The sequence below is a fragment of the Lampetra fluviatilis genome, chromosome 56 (genome assembly GCF_964198595.1).
Source record: "Lampetra fluviatilis chromosome 56, kcLamFluv1.1, whole genome shotgun sequence".
In the NCBI taxonomy this organism is placed as follows: Eukaryota; Metazoa; Chordata; class Hyperoartia; order Petromyzontiformes; family Petromyzontidae; genus Lampetra; species Lampetra fluviatilis.
This window is the reverse complement of record NC_136330.1, coordinates 2,778,665-2,802,334: the sequence shown is the minus strand read 5'-3', so window position 1 is coordinate 2,802,334 and position 23,670 is coordinate 2,778,665. Positions and strand designations below refer to the sequence as shown.

At 48.1% G+C, this 23,670-nt stretch overlaps 1 protein-coding gene across 2 annotated transcripts in view; it reads left to right on the top strand.

The window, feature by feature from the left end:
- GPR83 (G protein-coupled receptor 83) overlaps positions 1-23,670 on the top strand; it is a 51,732-nt gene that overhangs the window by 19,751 nt on the left and 8,311 nt on the right. Inside the window, exons 3-5 of one of the 2 annotated variants that reach the window (XM_078880100.1) lie at positions 4,925-5,058; positions 8,687-9,323; positions 15,767-15,813. In XM_078880100.1, coding sequence (XP_078736226.1) covers positions 4,925-5,058; positions 8,687-9,323; positions 15,767-15,813 — 818 coding nt within the window. The remainder of the gene's footprint in view (positions 1-4,924; positions 5,059-8,686; positions 9,324-15,766; positions 15,814-23,670) is intronic. The other variant, XM_078880101.1, reaches the window with a different exon arrangement.

Here is a 23,670-nt window from a genome sequence, read left to right as displayed (position 1 = left end):
TACAATTTAACTGCAATGATTTATTTAACGCGTTTTCGGCACGCGCTCAACAAGCGATGAAGTCTCAGGGCCCTTCCCTCTAGCGCGCGTGCGCAGGGCACTACCGTACAACATTATCGCGTCACCAAGAGCTGCGACGTTTAGTTTGGAGACTTTGGCCGCTATAAATGTCGACACTATCGGCCACTTCATTGACTTTGTCACTGCTGGCCAGAGCCGCTTCTGAAAAATAACGAAGAGCTCGGTGAGGTTTTACCCAGTGAAATAAAAAATATCTATCTTCTTGGTTCTTTCGGTAAAGTCACGTAGAAGGGAAAAAAAATGTACATAATAAAATAATTCTCACGACGTTTCGGCCACAACGCAAGCAGCTGTCTTCTCGACAGACCTGTTCTCCACCTGAGGACGGCTGCTTGCGTTGTGGCCGAAACGTCGTGAGAATGATTTTATTATGTTTTATTTGTATTATTGTATTATTTCCCTTCTACGTGACTTTATCGAAAGAACCAAGAAGATGAATCCCTGCAGTCACGAAAGCTTTAAATCGAAAAAATATTTAGTTTCGTTTATCTTGATATTTTTCTTGTAGTATCAATCCACTGCTGGCTGAAGGGGATGGTTTGGCCACACTTCACTACGCTGTTCGGTGCAGGTTGGTGGAGGAGGGGGTGGGGTGGGGTGGGGAGAGACCGGACCGGGTTCAGAAAATCACCCGCGGCTGCTCTTAGCCACGGGCCGGGAATTTAATTATTTTCCTATATTTTGCACTCCGATCGTGTTTTTTGTTTCGTTTGTTTCTGTAACCCTCTAAACCGCCCCGACTGGACACCTGTAAAAAAATACGCTTTTAAAACACGTAAAATTTATTCTGGGGAAAAAAACTAAAATAACCTTTTGATTCTGAGTTTAGAGTAAAGAAACTAAATCTATATTACGTTGCCCCACGTAAAAAACAAGGTCATCACATCTCATCTTACTGCTGTTCGCATCGCACGTGTGTATTTGGTCGCATCACCGCCCCCACATCCCCACGCCCCCCCCCCCCCTCGGATGAAGCACACAAGGAGGGGGGGAGGGTGAAAGGAAAAATAAGAAGAAAGGATCTTGCGAGATTTAAATCAGTCGCTTTATCTCCGCTGAAGCCTCATTCAGCTCAGAAGTTATTTTTTTTCAATAGCGAGCCGGGCCAAAACGGCTGATACGACGGTAGCGATCATATTCTGAATTAGAATCACGTTACATGGCATGGGGCACTTTACAGGGGCTCTTGCGCACGGCTGGTATGACGATAGCCGGCACTTTGCATGGAAACTAAAATCCGTCGCAGAACGCGCATGAAATAACCCCCGGCAGCTCATTGGGTACCTTGCTGGTGAAATAAAATTTAAAAAGCATATTTTATTATGGTAGAACAGCTCTTGACCAATAATGAATAGAAAAAATAATGAATGGGCTCTCATCTTGCTTAAAGGACATCATTGAGCAGAATTTAATTAGACGTTCGGACGTTTCGTAGTTCCCAGTGCATGGATTATTCAGAATGTTAGATCTTTGCTTTGTAATTTCTGCACACCATGAAAAGGGTGATGTATTGGGCATCGCTTGGCTCGTTACGTGTAATTAAACGGAATTAACTGCGCACTGCGAGCACACGTCAGATCGCTTGCAGAGGCTAATGCCATCCGCACCGCTCGCGATAACCACGAGAATAAAACATCGCCTTCGCATAATAATTATGAAGTTTAATTAAACGCAAACGTTTCGTTGCGATTCGCTACAGGAGGCGCTTTTTGAGGATACAAATCACGCGCGTTCTGACTTTTAGTGCGTCACAGTTCGCTGCCAACCAACTGCCGCTTAAGAAATCGTCGAACGCGAGATGGCCGCATGGCTCGGAGGTCAGAGATCGGAGGTCAAAGGTCAGAGACGGCACCGCTGAGAGTCCTGGGTTCGAATCCGGGGTTCGGCCCACTGCCTGCGATTTAAAGCGTGTTCCCGAGTCTAGCGAGATGACTGTCTGAGCCTGGGCATCAATGGCTACACCAAAACAAGTATACCATCACATTTCATGGTTATGTGACAAATAACTTCGATTTAAACTATTTTTTGTTTTATTTTACCAGGTAAGGCCCCACTGAGCTATGTAGCCTTTTTTTCCAGAAGCGACTTGATTATCACAAATGACAGCCTCAACGAAGTGGCTTATCATCACGTGGAACTTTATAGCAGCCAAATACTCTGAAGGCGTATTGTCGATTCTAAACGTGGTGGGGAAAAACCGGAGGGACCCGGAGAAAAATCCACGCGACCACGGGGGAGGGAAAGAGACACGCAAACTCCACATATACAGCAGGCGTCAGGGTCGGGATCAAACCCATGACCTCCTGCATACCAGGCGAGGTAGTTAACATCTCTTAGCCACCGTGATCATGATGAGAGAGAGACACACACAAACTCCAAATATACAGCAGGCGTCAGGGTCGAGATTGAACCCAGGACCTCCTGCATACCAGGCGAGGTAGTTAACATCTCCTAGCCATCGTGATGATGATGAGATAGAGAGACACACAAATTCCAAATATACAGCAGGCGTCAGGGTCGGGATCGAACCCACGACCTCCTGCATACCAGGCGAGGGAGATAAAACATGTTTTTATCGGTGAGTACCACGTGACGAGCGAGACAGGAAGGTGCTGCCCTCTGTTGTGATTGTGGACTAGAGGTCACGTGATCTCGGAGGTAGCTCCGTTGTGTCTACGTCCGTGGGGCCCATTCTGTTTCCTGAAAGAGCAAAACAAAGTCGGACGTCATGCCCAACAGTAGCAGTAGGATTCTAGATTTGAAGCTTTCGTGACTGCAAGGATTCATATTCTTAGGTTTTTTCGGTAAAGTCACGTACGTAAAAAATAAAAATAAAATAAAAATAACGACGTTTCGGAGGCAGCACAAGCTTCCGTCTTCAGGTGGAACCGAAAAAAACCTAAGAATAGTAGCAGTAGGAGCCGAAAATCACGGTCGGAGAGGCATTTGGCACAACCGCGAAAAAGCCCCCACCCAGTATTCCTGCTGCTGCTGCTGCTGCTGAACGACTCCTCCCCATCACATAACACTTCAAACTCCGCATAGCACGCGATTCATTTCACATTCCTCCATCACACTCGCACAGCAGTAATTCGCATTTTGAGAGGAGACCGAGCCCAGCTGATGCTCTTCAATATTTTCAACGCGGATTTCGCCCCCACATTCCAGCGACCGTGGCAATGCACAGAATGCCGTGATCAGGGGAAAACGCAACGACGGCGAAATAGCGTTGGATGACAACTCGGAGCTCGAGAAACGCCGTTCAGGACGAATTTCAAGACAAACTCCATGGGCTGCACTGCGCCGAGACCTCCCGGTTGCTCCCCTGAGTTGGATTCCCAGCCACGGTTAAACGTCACGAGGCGAGCGATATATCAGACCGTCTTGGGACCCCCTTTGCCAACCAGCAATGGTGAAGTATGGTCATATAACCCCGAAGAAACGGCACGGACGTGGGGATGTACCTCGCCCAGGATACGGATTAACCGGGGCCTTTCACGAACTCTCCCTCCCGTTCTGCTGACACCACACTTTTAACACCCCCCCCCCCACACAGACTGCTCAATTATCTCAAGCACTATCGTCTCATGCACCATTTGTATAATTGCCGTTCAGCGCCTCGCAACAAAGGCGCCGCTGTATAAATCGATGTCAGATACGGGTACGAGCGTCATATACATACACACACGGTATATGTGTGTGTGTGTATGTATGTATAGATGTGTGTATGTGTCCATGTATATGTGTGTATGTATAGGTGTGTGTATGTGTGTATTGGTGTGTCTGTGTGTATATATAGGTGTGTATATGTGTATGTATGTATAAGCGTCGTGGTGACGTCACCCCCACTTAGTGGCGAATGGCAGTTGTTGTTGTATAGGTGTGTGTGCATGTGTGTATGTGTCTGTGTGTATGTATAGGTGTGTATGTGTGTATATGTGTGTGTATGCAGTAATTGGTGGGAGCGGTGGTGTAGCGGTTAGCGCGCGGCGCTACGAACCTGGCCACCCCAGTTTGATTCCCGCTCACGGCCAACACCAGTGACGATTATCTGAACCGGTCCTGGGCCTCCCCTAGGTCGACTCAGCCTCAAACGAGTGCCTGGTGCGGTGTGTAAACATCGCCACTGGGGAGACAAAGGCGGTCGGGCGTGGTGCTGGCCACCCACCCCCTCGTGTACCGTTCCGCCTTCATAGGTGCTCGCTAACAGCACTTGCCCCTACAGTCCGTTACGGCTATACGGGGCATCTTTGTCTTTGTCTGTTGAACTTCTTTCGCACCGTACGTAGCCAAACGGAGGCGAAGTACAACAAACTAAACACAAAAAGCAGCTCTAAAGAAATGCGTTTGCCAATCCGGGTCATTTAAAAGTGCATCGCTCCAAATGGCTTCCGAATATCGGAAGGGCAGGGGCGTTCCAGACGGCCGCAGAAACGCCTCCGAAAGCGCCCCGCGACGCGGTGACGGCCAGCCACAAGCCGCCGGTGCTGCTCTGCTGCTTGCTGCGTTGACGATGGTTGACTGCCCCTTGACGGTTCATCTGTGCGCGGAACGAGACGCGGCCTCGTCAACGCTTTTCCGTGTCGGCGATCGGAGGAACGACGTCGGTTGCGCACGCGGTCACCTGAATCACCCCTCCCCCCGGCTCATGCAGGTGTGTGTGCGTGTGTGTGTGTCTTATTCGCGTGCCGTGTGCCACCGGCCCAGGTCATAATGCACCCGCTCAAAGCGCGTGGCTGTGTGTCTTATTCGTGTGCCGTGTGCCACCTGTCCAGGTCATAATGCACCCGCTCAAAGCGCGTGACCGTGTGTCTTATTCGCGTGCCTTGTGCCACCGGCCCAGGTCATAATGCACCCGCTCAAACCTCGCATGTCCATGCTCAAGGGGGGACTCTGCGTCTCCGTCATCTGGGTACTGGCCACCGCCTTCTCCCTGCCCCACGCCGTCTTTCAGAAGCTTTTCAGCTTCGAGTACAGGTACAGCACCCCACTCCTTCCCGTCCCCTTCCTCCCGACCCTATTCAAGTCTGCTTTGAAACCCCATCTCTTTAAAGTGGCCTTGCCTCCTTAGTTTGGGTCCTGGTTCTGTTTTTGTGTCCTGCTTTTCGTGCATTGCGATCCTATGATGGATGCCGCATTAAACAGACGCCTCACCTACACTTTGGGTTATCCCCAAGTGACACATCCCCCCCCCCTTCCCAGTGCCGGATTAAGCGAGTGCGAGGCCAGTAGCATTTGTTATAAAGGGGCCCTACATTAAAAATATATATAAATATTAAAACACATACATTTTTTACTTGCGCAGTAAAGTAATTGTAGTTTTTCATTGGCTATACAGCCAGATAATACGACAAACCGCTAACTGTAAACACCCGGTCGTTCGTAAAAGTCGAAGGCGGTATAGTACTATAGTAATAGAGCAAGTGCAGAATCACTAAACCGGAATTGATAGCTTGAAAGCATTTAGGCTGTCGCCTGAGGATGCGATTTGTAATTATTGGCGAAACGTTGTACTCAGATTGTAAACAAAAAAAACTATCTCTTTAGTTTATTTCGATTTAAAGCTTTCGTGACTGCAGGGAATCATATTCTTGGTTCTTTCGGTAAAGTCACGTAGAAGGGAAATAATAAAAATAAAAAATAAAATTCTCACTATTTTATTATTTTCCTTCTACGTGACTTTACCGAAAGAACCAAGAATATCTATTTGGTGTTGAACATCTTTAACACCTCTGGATGAAGGTAAATCCTCTCCTTATGTTTCATCATTTTGGCTACGTACACTCGCGAAAGATAGCTCAACGTGCGTTCAATCTTCGCAGCGCGACCCCTGCCAACTACGCCCTTCCATTCTCCATCACCGTCTTGGGAGCTCTGTCAGAGAGCGTGTTGAGTGAAGATGTCCTCGATAAAAATACACAATTAGATTAAGGGGCAGTACTGCAAGTAGGTATTTATATATATATTTTTACCTAATCCGTATCGACTTTTCAATGGTTTACCCTCACCGTAGAAGAGCTCACGATGTGACACCGATAGCCGTAATTGGTGTGGAGATGTCAACTACCTCGTCTGGTGTGCAGGAGGTCGTGGGTTTCATCCCGACCCCGACGCCTGCTGCATAATTTCAGTTTCCGTGTCTCTCTCTCTCTCCCCGTGATCGTGTTGAATTTTCTCCGGGTCCTCCTGTTTTCCCCCCCTCCACATTTAGAATCAACATCACGCGTTTAGAGAATTCGGCTGCCGCTATAGATTTCAAGTGAGAAAGTAAATCTGGCTGTGACGGTCCCACCTGATGACGGAGACTTGTGTTGCCTCCGAAACGCCGTGATTTATTATTTTATTTCTATTATTTTTCAATTATATTATTTATTTTCTACCCACGTGACTTTACAGAAAAAAACCTAAGAGTATGAATCCTTGCAGTCACGAAAACTTCAAATCTAAAAGTAATTTAGTTTAAATAGTTTCGTTTATGGATGACATTGGGACGAAGGATTAGCCAATAATGTGCTATTGCTATGAGCAGCGCCACTGTCTGTCTAATGAATAACACAAGAAGCATTGCTGATGTCCCATCACCGGTCCACCCCGAGCAGATGGCCGTGTGTTTGAGGCACACCAGAGGGAGGGAGATCTGTCACGAGTTGGCTGTGTTTACAAATCCACAATATATCCACTCAACAACCACCATCCCTCCTCCCCCTGCCTCCCTCCAGATGGCGTGGAATGTCTTTACAAATTTAGAAACACAATCGTAGACGCGTTCGTTTTTTTTGTCATTCCACTTTTACTTTTTGAACGCTGCGGAGAGGAAGAAGAAGACGAACGTGACGCGTGACGAACGCGACGATGTGGTTTTATTTTTCGATTTAAAGCTTTCGTGACTGCAGGGATTCATCTTCTTGGTTCTTTCGGTAAAGTCACGTAGAATGGAAATAATAAAATAATAAAAATAAAACATAATAAAATAATTCTCACGACGTTTCGGCCACAACGAAAGCAGCCGTCCTCAGGTGGAGAACAGGTCTGTCGAGAAGACAGCGTCTGAATGGGCACCACCATGCTTGGCAGCGTATATTTAAGCTGGGTTGGAGGGGGGAAGGGGCGCCTTGACAAAATAATCTGCATATCAAGAGGAATTTAGCATATTTATGGGAAATGCAGATATGGGATTAGTCACTACTTGTGGAATGTCTCTACTTCGCCACGCTGGTCATTGTGGGTCGGTTGAATGAGTTGCCCATGACATCGCTCGCCACTGATCGTTAGCCGTGGCCGGGAATCAAACTCCGGGTCGCCCGGGTGCGTTGATTGAGCGGTGCGCTAACCGCTGCGCCTTCGCTCCTCCGCGCTCACGCGAAACTATCCGTATACAGACAACTCAAAGGCGCCGGAATTGCAGCGGCGAGTTCGCCTTTGCCATTTGACATCCTTTTTGTCCACCCATAGTGTTGCTCAAGAGCGGAAAGATGGTGACCTTTCAGAGCCTTGGACATCAATGCAGTGGCATAACGAATTTAAAAACGCCTGGCATCTGAAAGCGGTGTAGGAAATTGTTTATTTGAACTGTTTGGAACACAAGGTCATTTTTTTTCCCATCGGCGAGTTTAAACATTTAGAGCTTCCGCAGTACGAAGATTTTCTTTTCTTAGTCCAGTGACATTTGGATGAATGAATCGTGGTCTAACTTATTATTTTTTTCCGTTCGTGTGCGAGCAACCGTGAGTTTGTTCTGCTGTCTGCCGCCGCTGTCGCCAGATTCGCTCGTTCAATATCGGGCGCGACGGGACGGACTCAGGGTGCACGCTCGATGACAAAAAGCAACAACCGGAACGAATACATATTCAGAAACTTTGATTTGATGATTAATGGTTCACGGTCGTCTACTTTTCTCCCCGCGGTCTCAATAATTGCAGCCACCCTTAAATCATTCTTGGCGGTGCACGTGACATTTAGTCCGACGCATTTAGAATCAACTTGCGATTAGAGGAGTTGGCTGTCCTACATTTCCGCGTGACGATGACGAGCCACTTTGTTGACCTATCATTTGTGAATGCCAGGTCGCTTCTGAAAAAGAGCTATGTAGCTCATTGGGCCTTGCCTGGTAAAATATAAAATATATATTTTTAAAAATCGCTTAATGCGGCAACACCTCGGTTTACATCGGGGTGGGATGCGTTCCTGAAAGGTGCGAGGACGAATGTCGAAACGACGTACGGAATCAAAGCGATTTACAGGGTAGTAGTAGCAGTATTAGTCGTAGGTGGTGGTGGAGGCCGAAGGCTGATAGGCGACGTGGAACGATAACGGAGGGCCAAGGCCGTCAGCGACGTGAGAGGGTGTGCGTGGGGGGGGGGGTCGAGGCGACGCAAATCCGGCCGTGGAGTCAATAAAACAAAGTGACGACGTATTCGCGAAACGACGTAGCAACAGTGGAAGCGACGTAAACCCTGGGCATTGCTGTACACCCGCAGTATTAATCAGGGCGGACGCTGGGTTCGAACCTCCGCAAACGACGCGTATCCTTCCGCCTGCGTCACCCACCGCCGCTCGGCTCGTGAAATAAAATAACAACGGCAGCGACGTTTCTCTCTTCCCCCAGCAAAGAGCACTACCGGAGCATGTGCATGCCGGACTTCCCGGAGCCGTCCGACGTGGTGTGGAAGGCCCTGGACCAGGCGACCTTTGTGCTGCTCTACGTGCTGCCGCTGCTCATCGTCTCCGTGGCCTACGTGACCGTCGCCAAGAAGCTGTGGCTGCGCAACGCCATCGGCGACGTCACCACCGAGCAGTACGTGGCCCACCGGCGCAAGAAGAAGAAGACCATCAAGATGCTCATGCTCGTGGTGGTGGTCTTCGCCGTCTGCTGGTTCCCGCTCAACTGCTACGTGGTGCTGCTCTCCAGCCAGGCCATCCAGACCAACAACGGCATCTACTTCGCCTTCCACTGGCTGGCCATGAGCAGCACCTGCTACAACCCCTTCATCTACTGCTGGCTCAACGAGAGCTTCCGCTCCGAGCTCAAGGCCCTCGTGACCATCTGCAGGCCACGTGGGGGGGCGGCTCCGGCGGCGGCGGCGGATGCCGGCGGCAACCCGCTGGACGTCATCCCCCGCGCGTCGCGCCAGGCGTGGGCCGAGCAGAGGCCCTTCAACGGGCCGTCGACGAGCAGCGCCCGGTCGACGGGCAACCTCGTGACGGTCAAGACCGACCTGTCGTCGGTGGAGCCCACGATCGCTGTGAGTGGCGGCAGCGGTGGTAGCGGTGGTGCCGCGAGGCAGTGAGGGCCCCCCACCCCCCTCCCGGTTAATGCCGCGGTTTGCACTGTCTCGCGGACAGCACCCGCGCCGTTGCCGGTTCGCAGCGGAACGTTTCAACGTCGTGCGACGTTACGTTGTTCATGTCGCGTGTTGTTATTATACTTGCTTCGCCGAGGAAAGATTGACCGCGCCTCGTGACTTTTTTTCACGAGGGTCCTGGCCAGGTTTTTTCGCATTACGGGGGGGAGGGGGTTGGGGGGGGTAGATGATTGGTATGTGATAGGTTTCCAATTGAGTAAAAGAGAGCAGGCCATGCGTTCTTTGCCACTCAGTTCGAATTTTCCAAATTTACCTGCAAACTACTCAAATGGGGGGGAAAAGACATCGCAATCATCAAAACTAGCGGACGAAGTGGTTTTTCGCGTGGACATTTCACAGCAGCCAAATGTGGAGGGAAAAACTCGGAGGACCGAGAGACAGAACACGCAGACTTCAAATATGCAGCAGCAGGCGTCGTCAGGGTCGGGATCGAACCCACGACCTCCTGTTTACCAGGCGAGGTAGTTAGCATCTCCTAGCCACCGTGGTGGCCAAAATTGGAGCTCGCGGTTGTATTTTTTACAAATATTCATTTTTATTGAGGCACATGTGCAGGCCCGATACATCTCGTCGTGACGCATGCACACACACGCACACAACACACACCGTCAACATGAATCCAACCCCGTTATGAAAAGCAGGGGGGTGTAGAAAGATGAAGGAAGCAGTCTCGCTGCCCCAAACCATACAAGGTGAGTCCCACCAAGGACAATTTTGTGTTGTTATAATAATAATGGGGAAGGGATGACAAGAGGAGAGTGGGATATAACCACAGCACGCCTGACATTGAGAATCAAATAAAAACGCAAGAGGCGACCTCAACGAGTTTTTTTTATTTTTTTATCTTTCGCACTCCTCTGGATCCGGCTCCCCGTATAATCTTGCCGTGGGGATGGCCTCCTTGGTCCATGGTAGAGGCCGACCGAAACTGAATTTCTGGTTTCGGTCGAAACCGAAAGTTTAAAATTGACTTTCGGCCGAAACCAAAATAAACCGAAAGTAAACAATTTACGGTAATTGTTTTTTTACCCTTCGATTTAAAGCTTTCGTGACTGCAGGGATTAATCTTCTTGGTTCTTTCGGTAAAGTCACGTAGAAGGGAAGTAATAAAATAATAAAAATAAAACATAATAAAATAATTCTCACAATGAGTGAGAATTATTTTATTACTTCCCTTCTACGTGACTTTACTTTACTTTACGGAAAGAACCAAGAAGATGGTTTTTTACCCTTCTATTTGGCAACAAAACTGACACCTTTTTTTTTGCCAAAAATGTGATAAAAAACCAATTATCATATTTTTACTGGCAAATGAGGTTCCAATGGTAAAAAAAATACTTTCGGCCGAAACAGAAACTATGCCGAAAGAGGCCATTTGCCAAAAGCCCCTCCCCCCGTCCCCCCTTAACTGGTACTTAAGAGCTTACACCTTGAACCCCTCCCTCACTTGATGCAGCAAATCTGGCTGTGACGGTCCCACCTGATGACGGAGACTTGTGTTGCCTCCGAAACGTCGTGATTTTGATTGTTTTATTTTATATTTATTTTAATTTAATTTTTTTACCTACGTGACTTTACCGAAAGAACTAAGAGTATGAATCCTTGCAGTCACGAAAGCTTCAAATCTAGAGCCATTTGCCAACTTTCGGCGCCGAAACCGAAACCGAATTTCGGTCGGCCTCTAGTCCATGGTTGCCTGTCTCCCAACCCTCCATCCCGGGTGTTGTACGAGGGGTGGCGGCTAATGGGTGTCGGCTTGTATTTGATGGCGCGGCGTGTGACGTGCGGGGGGGGTGAAGGAAGTTCCAGGACCCTGGGAGTAGTGGGAGTTGAACGAGTGACCACCACCTCCCCCCCCCCTTCCACGACCCCGTCGCTGAGCGAAGGGCGACTAAATGCGACGTCCTAGCGACGTTGCATCCGTTACGTCCGTCTCCAAAAGGGCTTCGTTGGGATCGCGATGTTTGCAGGGACCGCCCGCCAAAATAGCAAACGCACATCGGTAAAGTACAGCTTGTTTTTTGTTTGCTTGTTTGGGTGAGATCGCGTACATTTATAAATGTATTATGTTTTATTTTTATTATTTTATTATTTCCCTTCTGCGTGACTTTACCGAAAGAACCAAGAAGATGAATCCCTGCAGTCACGAAAGCTTTAAATCGAAACGTATTAATTATTTACGCGATCTATACAAAATATAAATTATTTACGCGATCTAACGCGATCTCACCCTCCCCCCTCCCCCCCAAAAAAAGAAAACAACCCCCTGTATTATGCCGATGTTTTTTTCGCGATGTGACCCCGCCAAAGCAAAACCCCGTATTGCGGATGACATTGGTGGCCAGAAGCCGCCGCCTACTGCGTCTTAAACTCGCTCACCGTCACGAGCTGCGGCCACAGCGGCTCGTGACGGTGAGCGCACCGGGGGGACTTGCAGGCCAAGAAGGCCACTCGACACCCCCGTCGAATAGCACCACACTGCAAGGACAACAACAGCGAAAACATCAACATATATTATATTATTTTTCATATTATTTCATTTTATAATGTTGTATTTTTATTATTTTATTATTTCCATTCTACGTGACTTTACCGAAAGAACCAAGAAGATGAATCCCTGCAGTCACGAAAGCTTTTAAATCGAAATTTAACATCAACATAGGCGACGCGTGACATTTTCAGCAATATTGGCCCCCGTACGCTTTGATTCTTTCGGTAAAGTCACGTAGGTAAAAAAAATGAAAAGATAAACATTTTTTTTTTATTAAATCACGACGTTTCGATTGCAACACAAGCAATCATCATCACGTGTGACAACCACAGCAAGTAATTTTACCCAAGTGGGAGAGAGGCCGGAGATTGCTTGCGTTGCGCCCGAAACGTCGTGATTTATTTTATTTTTTCTACTCTACGTGACTTTACCGAACGAACCAAAGAGTATGGATTCCTGCAGTCACGAAAACTTCGAAACAAGATTGGGCCCCCTTCTCAATGCCAGTGCGTATTGTTGTGTTCCTTTGAGGGCGGTGCCATCGGACGGGTCTTGCGCGTCACGTGTTCGCCCGCGATGTCGTTGTTGGCTGCAGTTCGATCTCTCGGCGCGGCAGGGTGAAACATCGAGGCGACGTTTCGTAAATGCCCCCCTCCCCACCCCGCCCCCTCCCGCCCTTCTCCACCACTGCCCCGCCCCCCCCCCCGCGTCGATCCAACCCGGCCGTCTAAATGGGTTCACCGCATTGGTCGATCGTCAATCGATTCGGATAGAATCCATTGCTTTTGTTCTGCTGCCTTGCCCAAGATTGCGTTTGGTGTTGCCAAATCGGCAGGAATTGACGTAATTATGCAAATTGTACGTTACATTTGTTATGTGTATGCATGCATGCATGTATGCCGAACTTCATTCGCGCCGTACTTCGCCAAGCCTGCTAATTGGAAGTGCGGGGGAAGGACAACAAACGAAACTAAAAGCAGCTCATTTACTTGATACAGCTGTCGTGGCTGTGACGGTTCCACCTGAAGACGGAAGCTTGTGTTGCCTCCGAAACGTCGTGATTTTTATTTTATTTTACTTTTATTAATTTTAATGTTTTACCTACGTGACTTAACCGAAAAAAACCTAAGAATATGAATCCTTGCAGTCACGAAAGCTTCAAATCTAGAATTAAGTTCTAAACAAATGAGCTTTCGTACAGACGGCTCGGTATGCTCACGATACCCACACCTCCCCAGCAAGTACAACTCCAGGCCCGCTTTCACCGACGACCCGAGCTAGCCGCCGTCACTAGGAGGGGGGGGGGGGTTGCAGGAATAGGCATGTGTCATGTTGTCCTGAGTTCGGGCAGTTTCAGAATCAGTATTTGTATTTATCCTGGAGGTATCCCATAAGCTATGAAGCTATAATAATAGGGGTTTTCCCCTTTTTTCTGGCAACAAAACTGAAACCTTTTTACAAGGATTCATGTCTGCATTAACCACAATACTTGCAGTCAAAATGCAAACAAAAACACACACTATGATTGCATGTATTGTGGTTAATGCAGACATGAATCCTCGTAAAAATGTTTCAGTTTTGTTGCCAGGAAAAAGAGAGAAAACCCTATTATTATATTTTAGTACTGGCAAAGGATGTCTAATGAAGCAATGAAGCTCTTTTTTTACAGCTGTTCCAATCGTTGGAAGGTCCACTGAGCCGCAGTTCTTTCAGTGGAGCTCTCCATCATTCGTACTCTGCGCGCACCAACAGTTTAACAGCAACAGAGTGTGATGTACCAGAAGCACATTTATCAGATAATTAACTTATACCTGGCCCCGGAGGCTTAGCGGCAGAGCGAACGGCATTTTTGTCACGTTGCCCTGAAATCCAGCGGTTTCAGAATCAGAATATTTAGTCATACTAGAGGAATCCGATATTATAAAGTTATTTTCTCACAGACTGGAAGTAGTTGGAAGGGCCGCTGAGCGCCAGTTTTTTTCTTCCGTGCGGCAGCTGATGTGGATGCAAAGCGACAGCAACAATTTCACATTCAGCTGGTCTAGCCAGCAGAAGTTGCAACCGGGTACCCGATACCCGTACCCTACCCGATACCCGGCTACCCGTACCCGGCCGGGTACGGGTATCCGTTTGCGACCCTGGTGCGGCCGGGTACGGGTACGGGTAGGCCGTGAGTCACTGGTGAGCAACCGTTTGTCACTCATTTCCCAACGTCTTGTCTCTTCTCACAATTCAAGTTCCTAGAATCAACCCACCCGCGCCTGCAACGTGGCTTCATCCCAGAGGTCGCAATCGGTTACCCGATACCCGTACCCTACCCGTTACCCGGCCGGGTACGGGTATCCGGGTATCGGGTAGGGTACGGGTACACGTTTGCGACACTGATGCGGCCGGGTACGGGTAAGGAATCAAAACCCGTTTGCGACCTCTGCTAGCCAGGCAACCGCGTCAAGATCCAGTGGAGCAGCAGTCGTGTTGTATCGCCGCTGTGATGTTGTTAAACTGTTGATGCGCGCGGAGTACGAATGGTGGAGAGAAATATGGAGGGTTTTTTCTTGCCGATTTGGAAAAAAATGTCTCTTGTTATTCTGGCTGCCGATCCCTGTTCTAGGGCAACTCGATATACGCACAGCATTTCGAGGAAACGTTTCATGAACTATCTGTTTCGAGGGATGTCCGTGATTTGTTCAACTTTGACCCCTGGGGCTCAGTGGTTCCTACAATTTCACATTGAGCTGGTCAAGCCAGACCACGGCGTCGAGAGCGAGCGGAGTAGTAGTCGTAGTGCATCCATAACTTGAAATCGAGATTATTAGTAGTCCATCTTCTTGGTTCTTTCGGTAAAGTCACGTAGAAGGGAAGTAATCAAATAATAAAAATAAAACATAATAAAATTATTCTCACGACGTTTCGGCCACAACGCAAGTAGCCGTCCTCAGGTGAAAACCAGGTCTGTCGAGGCGACAGCGTCTGAATGAAACAGCACACGCGCTTGGAGCATATATATACGCTGGGTTGGAAGGGGGGAAGAAAGGGGGAGCCTTGAAAAGAGAATATGCATATCAATAGGAATTTAGCATATTTATGGGAAATGCAGGTATGTGATTAGTACTGCATATGCCCGTGCATTATGCAGGATTAGCAGCATCAAAGGGAGGGGGATATGGGAAATGCAGGTATGTGATGTGGGAAAATGCAGGTATGTGAATAGTACTATTTATGCCCGTGCATTATGCAGGATTAGCAGCATCAAAGGGAGGGGATATTATTCGTAGCGTATCGCCGGCTGGGATGTCTGCTCCGTATTTGTGTGGTTCGGGGCAACGCGTCCGTTGCCCTTTGTGCGCAGAGTCCGTTTCGGATGACCCCGCGGTTGCACGCCTCCGCCGGAGAGTTTTTGTTTGTTTGTTGTTGTTGTTATACCTACGTGACTTTACCGAAAAAAACCTAAGAATATGAATCCTTGCAGTCACGAAAGCTTCAAATCTAGAAGTTTTTGTTTCATTTCATTTCCCATTCACACCTCGGGCATCTGCTGCCACGGTTTTGCGCGCTTTGGTTCGGAGCGGCGTCAATAGATGCCAGATTGGTTTTCACGACGACGAAGACGACGAGGAGGAGGGGGCGATGGGCTACAACAGCTGCACACCATTCACGCTGCGGTGCCCCCCCCCCCCCAGCAGAGATTGTAAACGCAGCTGCGAAGCGTCGAGCCCTGCGCACACCGCTCGCACCTGCCGGCCTGAACTTAGCCAACGCCGTTTAACGCTGTCCCCTCCCCCCACCCCTCTTCCCTCTCCTCCTCCTTCTCCTCCTGTCCCGTGGGTGCAAGTCCCAGCCACGTGCAACCTCCTTCGCTCGCTATTCTCAAGCGCTGGGGTGAGTTGTGTGGCGACGGCCGCTCCCCCCGTCCCGATCGCAATTTAAAATGAAACGATTCCCAGCCAGTAGTAGGTTTTTACCCTTTCAACTGGTACAAAAACTGACACCTTCTTCTTGTAATGGTAGGTTTTTACCCTTTTAACTGGTACAAAACTGACACCTTTATTCAAGGCATCATGTTTGCAATGACCACAACACAAGTAGTCAATAAAGCAAACAAAAAGAAGCAACTCTGATAAGGATAATAATATGCACTGTCCTTGAAGTTGATTGGCCCACACCCGAGACGGCTTTCTTTAGAGCCTAGTCCCCATTGGTGTAGGGCCAGATGACACCAGAAGGCGTACAACTCAAAAACAGTGCAATATCAGAGTATTGAGAGTTCGGGGTAAACATTTACACTATGAGATCTCTTTTACCAGTGGCAAAATATAATGGTAGGTTTTTACCCTTTTAACTGGTACAAAACTGACACCTTTATTCAAGGCATCATGTTTGCAATGACCACAACACAAGTAGTCAATAAAGCAAACAAAAAGAAGCAACTCTGATAAGGATAATAATATGCACTGTCCTTGAAGTTGTTGTACGCCTTCTGGTGTCATCTGGCCCTACACCAATGGGGACTAGGCTCTAAAGAAAGCCGTCTCGGGTGTGGGCCAATCAACTTCAAGGACAGTGCATATTATTATCCTTATCAGAGTTGCTTCTTTTTGTTTGCTTTATTGACTACTTGTGTTGTGGTCATTGCAAACATGATGCCTTGAATAAAGGTGTCAGTTTTGTACCAGTTAAAAGGGTAAAAACCTACCATTATATTTTGCCACTGGTAAAAGAGATCTCATAGTGTAAACCTTCTTCTTGGTTCTTTCGGTAAAGTCACGTAGAAGGGAAATAAAAAAAATAATAAAAATTAAACGTTATAAAATAATTCTCACGACGTTTCGGCCACAACGCAAGCAGCCGTGCTCAGGTGGAGAACAGGTCTAAGACAGACGCTGTCTTCTCGACAGACCTGTTCTCCACCTGAGGACGGCTGCTTGCGTTGTGGCCGAAGCATCGTGAGAATTATTTTATTATGTTTTATTTTTATTATTTTATTATTCCCATTCTACGTGACTTTACCGAAAGAACCAAGAAGATGAATCCCTGCAGTCACAAAGCTTTAAATCGAAATTTAACTGACACCTTTATATAAGGCATCATGTTTGCAATAACCACAACTCTGATGATGATAATGATATGCATATATAATGATATGCATACATAATGATATGCATATCATTATCATCATCAGAGTTGTTGTTTTTTGTTTGCATTTTGACTGCTTGTGTTGTGGTTATTGCAAACATGATGCCTTGTATAAAGGTGTCAATTTTTGTACCAGTTGAAAGGATAAAAACCTATCACTATATTTTGCCACTGGTAAAGGAGGTCTCATAGTGATTCCCAGCCACTCTGAGTTCGCCGATAGAGGCTTTTCTTCGTGCCACGTCGGTCATGGGTTTGTTGTTGTTGTTGTTGTTTGAGTATTTTATTTTTCACCATACTGCTGTACTCACTCAGATTCAGACTTTATTATTTCGGCCGCAGCTCTTTTCACGGAGAGACGACCACATCACATGGCTATCGGCAGTGGAGGCGGCCTCAGCACGCTAGACGTTGGGCATGTGCAAACGAATTAAAGCAGCAGCAACAGCAACAAATTATTGACATGAAAACCAAGCCATCTTACCGTGAACAGGATGAGCAATAAATAAATCAATAAACAGCGCTTAAAAACAAACACAAATGATTCATAATGAAGGTTTTTGGGTTAGATCGACACAGCCAGTAAGGTTTGTCACCTTAACAAAACGTGCCAATTAGTTACACTACGTCAACCCACCGGTGTGTTGGAGAGTAAATCCACAACATTTAGAAAATATACAACATTTGCAATTGTAAATGTTGCAAATGTAATTTTTGTGGTTTTTGTAAATGTTGTGCATTTTCTAAATGTTGTGAGTGAATCCACAATATTTTGAAAATCCACAACATTTACAATTGTAATTGTTGTGGATTTACTCTCCACAACATTTGCAATTGTAAACTCACCGGTCGGTTGAAGTAGTAAACTAATGCTCACGTTATGTTTACGCGACAACCCTCACTGGCTGTGTCGGCTGGTGGAGGGTCACGGACACATTTATACTTACGCGATCTAACCCAAAAACCTTTATCATGAATAATATCGGTCGCGAACTCCTTAACTACGCGTTAAACCGAGTAAAAAAAAAAATCAGTGGTTAAAAAAAAAAAACACTGGTAAAAAAGAAAAAACAGTGGTAACAAAAAAAAGCAGTGGGAAAAAAAAGCAGTGGGAAAAAAAAGCAGTGCTAAAAAAGAAAATCAGTGGTAAAAAAAACAGTGGTAACAAAAAAAATTGGTGGTAAAAAAAAAACCCGCCACAGACTTTCGTGTGAATCAAACGACCCGTGCGTGCCTGCACCCGTCGATTGGCAGGCCTCGTGTGGTGGGGCTCGGTGTGGGCACTCTCCCAGCTCCTCTGCGGCGTTGGTGAAGGGTAGCGAGGACGCAGGCAGGGGGATGGCTTCTGATTTCGCCGTCAACCGATGATCACCATGGCTGGGAATACGCCGCTCGCGTGACAACGGAAACCAATCTGTGGTGTTTTACGCGCGAGAGAGATTTTTTTTTTACGGAAAAAATGAAATTGCGATAAAATTGACAGCCCGGCGGAGCTTCCTCCTCCGGGTACACAACGTAGTCAACAAATCTCTCGCCACCACCACCACCACCGCCACCACAACCGCCACCACCAACGCCACCGCCACCACCGTCGCCACCGCCACCACCGCCACCACCAACGCCACCGACACTGCCACCACCGCCACCACCACAACCGCCGCAACAGCCACCACCGCTACCACCAACGCCACCACCGCTACGGCCACCACCGTCACCACCACCACCACTGCCACCACCGCCACCACCACCGCCGCCACCACCACAACCGCCACACCCGCCACCGCCACAACCACCACCACCACCACCGCCACCACCACAACCGCCACACCCGCCACCACCGCTGCCACCACCACCACCATCACTGCCACCACCGCTGCCACCACCGCCTCTGCCACCACCACCACGGCCACCACGGCCACGGCCGGTGGGATCTAATTCTCTTCGGACGGAGAATGATCCGTGTCACTACTTAGGGTCGCTTTTTGCAAGGAAACGCCACGTGGAATGAAAGAGCAGCCGCAGTGGATCTCACTCCGCCATTCGTACTCCGCACGCAACAACAGTTTAACAACAACAACAACAGTTTAACAACAACAACAACAACAGTTTAACAGCAACAACAACAACAACAGGGCGATGTTCCAGGAGCACATTTGTCAAATCATTCACTTATGTCTGTGGCCCGGAGGCTGGGCAGCAGAGTGAGCGGCTCACAAACAGAAGATTGCGAATTCGAATCCTGGTTGGCGGGTTGACTCAGCTCAACAACATCGTCATCATCATCTCTCCCGGTCGATAAAATATGTACCACCTTGTTGAGAAGTCAACAGTGACTTGTCCGATGGCACGACTGGCCCTGGTATAGGAATGTGGAATTTTCTCTGCTCGCTCGTAAAGCCAATGTTGACAATATCAGTTACGATGTATACAACGTGAAGGTATACTTGACAAAATACATATATGTACATACATACGAAGATCCCACGTATAGCCTTAACATACTGTAGGGGCAAGTGCTGTTAGCGAGCACCTATGAAGGCTGGCACGGCACACGAGGGGGTGGGTGGCCAGCACCACGCCCGGCCGCCTTTGTCTCCCCAGTGGCGATGTTTACACACTGCACCAGGTACTCATTTGAGGCTGAGTCGACCTCGGGGAGGCCCAGTACCGGTTCAGATAAACGTCACTGGTTAACACCGCTAACCACTACACCACCGCTCCCCACACGCTACACACGCACACATGCATACACACACACACATGAATACACACACACCACATGAATACACACACACCACATGAATACACACATACACATGCATACACACACACACATGAATACACACACACCACATGAATACACACATACACATGCATACACACACACACATGAATACACACACACACATGCATACACACACACACATGAATACACACACACCACATGAATACACACATACACATGCATACACACACACATGCATACACACACACCACATGAATACACACATACACATGCATACACACACACACATGAATACACACACACCACATGAATACACACATACACATGCATACACACACACATTCGTGCTTGCAACCACTGTCTGCTCAACTACAAACGGGCGCATAACACATACTACATGCATAATACATCCGACACGTGCATAATATATACGACATGCATACAGATTATGCTGGGAGTAGAGACGCGTGGACTTGTGTGGTGGAGACACGGTTACTCCCACTGATTCGTAGGCACATCAATGATATTCTGTGCTTACGATGACGTAGCTGTGTTTCCAGTGTAGAACTTGAACAGATAAAAACAAGATTCGAACACATTGTGGTAGGAGGCTGTCGCGACCAATCTAATTCATAACAAGATTCATAATCAACGTTTTTGGTTTAGATCGCGTGGGCTAAAGCAGTGAACTATTTGTCTTTTGTCAACGTGACACTTTTTTACTGATTGGCCGTGTCGGGTGGTGGAGGGTTATGACACATTTATAAATAACGCGATCTAAACCCAAAAACGTTGATTATGAATAATATTGGTCGCGAAAGCCTGCTACGTGTTAAACTCATAATAAGATGTTAGTTTGGGTTAGGTCTCGTAAATATTTGAATGTGTGTCGTGAAACCCGTCACCACCCGACAGCCAATTCGTAAAGGTTTGTGTCACGTCAACAAAACGTTCCAATTCGTTACCAGTTCAGCGCGCCGATTGTGTGTTGGAGGGTAAACCCACCACAACATTTACAATTCGAGCGCCGTGAGGTTACGCCAGTAATCACAACCAGCGTCATAATTTATACGCTTACACCCCCCTCCATCTGATTGGCTCACAAACAAGTGACGACATCACATGTATGCCCCTCCCCCCTCTATTTAAGAATAAGGAAGAGGATTTCTCCACAACTCTGTGGCTGTCACCTGATGATGCTGCTAGCCGTCGTTGTTGTTGTCGTTGTCGTAATTATCGGCGAATTGTCACGGTACTGGAATTGTAAATGTTGTAGTGGGTTTACTTTCCAACACACAACCGGTTAGTGCTGAACTAGTAACGAATTCATCTTCTTGGTTCTTTCGGTAAAGTCACGTAGAATGGAAATAATATAATAATAAAAATAAAACATAATAATATAATAATGCATTTTTATTATTTCCATTCTACGTGACTTTACTGAAAGAACCAAGAAGATGAATCCCTGCAGTCACGAAAGCTTTAAATCGAAAAATAGTAACGAATTGGCACGTTTTGTTTCCGTGACAAATATTTACTAATTGGCTGTGTCGGGTGATGGCGAGTTTAACGGTACATTTATATTTACACGATCTAACCCCCCAAAAAATCTCTAATATGGAGATTCAACACATTTGCCATTAACAATGTGGCCTTACATTTTATAAAAGGCTATGTTTCAGTCAATGAATCTTCTTCCATATCACACTTATGTATAGTATGACCTGTATGCTGAACTTCTTTCGCACCGTACGTAGCCAACCGTGCAAATCGGAGGTGCGGGGGGAAGGACAACAAACTACACACAAAAAGCAGTTCTAGATCAATGAGTTTTCGATCTAGATGATATAAAAGCGCTTAGCTGCAACGGCTTCCTAATATCGGAAGTGAGAGCGTTCCAGACGGCCGCAGAATGCCAGTGCACATAGCCTGGCACAGGCGCCGTGGTGACGTCACCACCACTCGGTGGTGAATAGCGGTGGTTGTTGTTGTTGCAGTGAACATTGCAAGAAGGGACATTGTCGGAAAGGTGACCTTAACCGAGCTTTAACCACTTTCATTCACGAGGTCACCACTAACGCGACAAAAAATATATATTTCAAGAACTCTACATCTGGATGAACCGTCATTCTGCACTCTTGCTCACGTGATATATGTATATATATATAAAGAAAACTCGTTCTGCATTGGGCAAACACGGAGTTAAATCTAGTCACAAACATCGATTTCGAAGTTGTAAGTTTAACACGTAGGCTTTCGCGACCAATATTATTCACAATAAAGGTTATTTTGGGTTAGATCGCGCAAACATAGATGTGTAGCTTTAACATTTGTGTTTTTTTACTGCAAACTATGGACTCGGAACCCAACCCAACGGGCAACTTATCTCGCGAGTTTCCCACGGGGAGTGCTTGAGACGACCTGCAGACCGATGTCACCACCACCACCCCATCAACACCCCACCACCATCAATCCCACACCACCCCCACTCCACCACCACCACCCCATCACCACCCCCACTCCACCACTATCACCCCACTACCACCCCCACCACCACCACCCACCACCACCACCCCTACCCACCACCACCACCACCACCCACCATCAGTGGGGGAGTGTGGGGGGGTTGTGGTGGGGGGGGTGGTGGGGGCGTGGTGGGTGGTGGTGGGGGGTGGTGGGGGTGGTGGTGGTGGGGGGGGTGGTGGGGGTGGTTTTGGGGTGGGGGGGTGGTGGGGGTAGAGGGGGGGGGTGGTGTCAAAGGGGGAGGGGAGAGGTCTGTGGACGATCCTGGTGGACACTGCCGGGGGGGGTGGGTGTTGGGGGGGGGTGCAGTTGGAAGATTTCCGAGCGTGAGTGATGTGGACCGCATTTGAAATCTCCGCGACGTCAAAGACGAACCCCCACGTGCACTGGAGAGCATCCGCGGGTCTGAGACGCCCTCGCAGCTGTCAGAGCGACGCTGGCCGTGACGTGTCGAGACGAGCGACGGAGCGGCAGTCGAGGGACGGAGCGGAATAATGGGATCGACTGTGGAGCGTTGCACCTCCGATTGGTTGCCGTGCGGTGGGAAACGTCCACGGGATGGGCCGTCTGGAACGCTCTCCCTTCGCGATTTTAGGACGCCGCTGGGAGATATGGCGCTCTTAAATCCTCGAGATTGACAAACTTAATTTCCTTAGAAACTGCTCGTTGTTGTTGTTGTTGTGTTTAGTTTCGTGCCCTTCCCGCGCACCTCCGATTAGCACGTACGGCGAGAAAGAAGTTCACCGTACTGTGCATACGTACATCGTAGGACCGGCGAGAGATGGCGACGGCTTTTGGAGGCCTTCATTCAGCAGTGGATGGATCATGGCCGACGACGACGATGATGACGGTGGTGATGGTGGTGACGACGAGATGATGACAGTGGTGATGGTGGTGACGACGACGATGATGACAGTGGTGATGGTGGTGACGACGACGATGATGACGGTGGTGATGGTGGTGACGACGAGATGATGACGGTGGTGATGGTGGTGACGACGAGATGATGACGGTGGTGATGGTGGTGACGACGAGATGATGACGGTGGTGATGGTGGTGACGACGACGATGATGACAGTGGTGATGGTGGTGACGACGACGATGATGACAGTGGTGATGGCGGTGACGACGAGATGATGAATGTCACTTGTACGTCGCGTACACCAGAAAAAGAGAGCGAGATCAAATCGAGATCGAGGCGCACACGTGACCACTTGCCGCAGTACAGGGTGATTCATCCTTAATGTCTCGCACTGCGTATTTTAGTATTCATCCACACGCGCATATTTTCAATGCACGATGAGGAAATTTCAAGCGGTGCTGCGCAAGTAAGT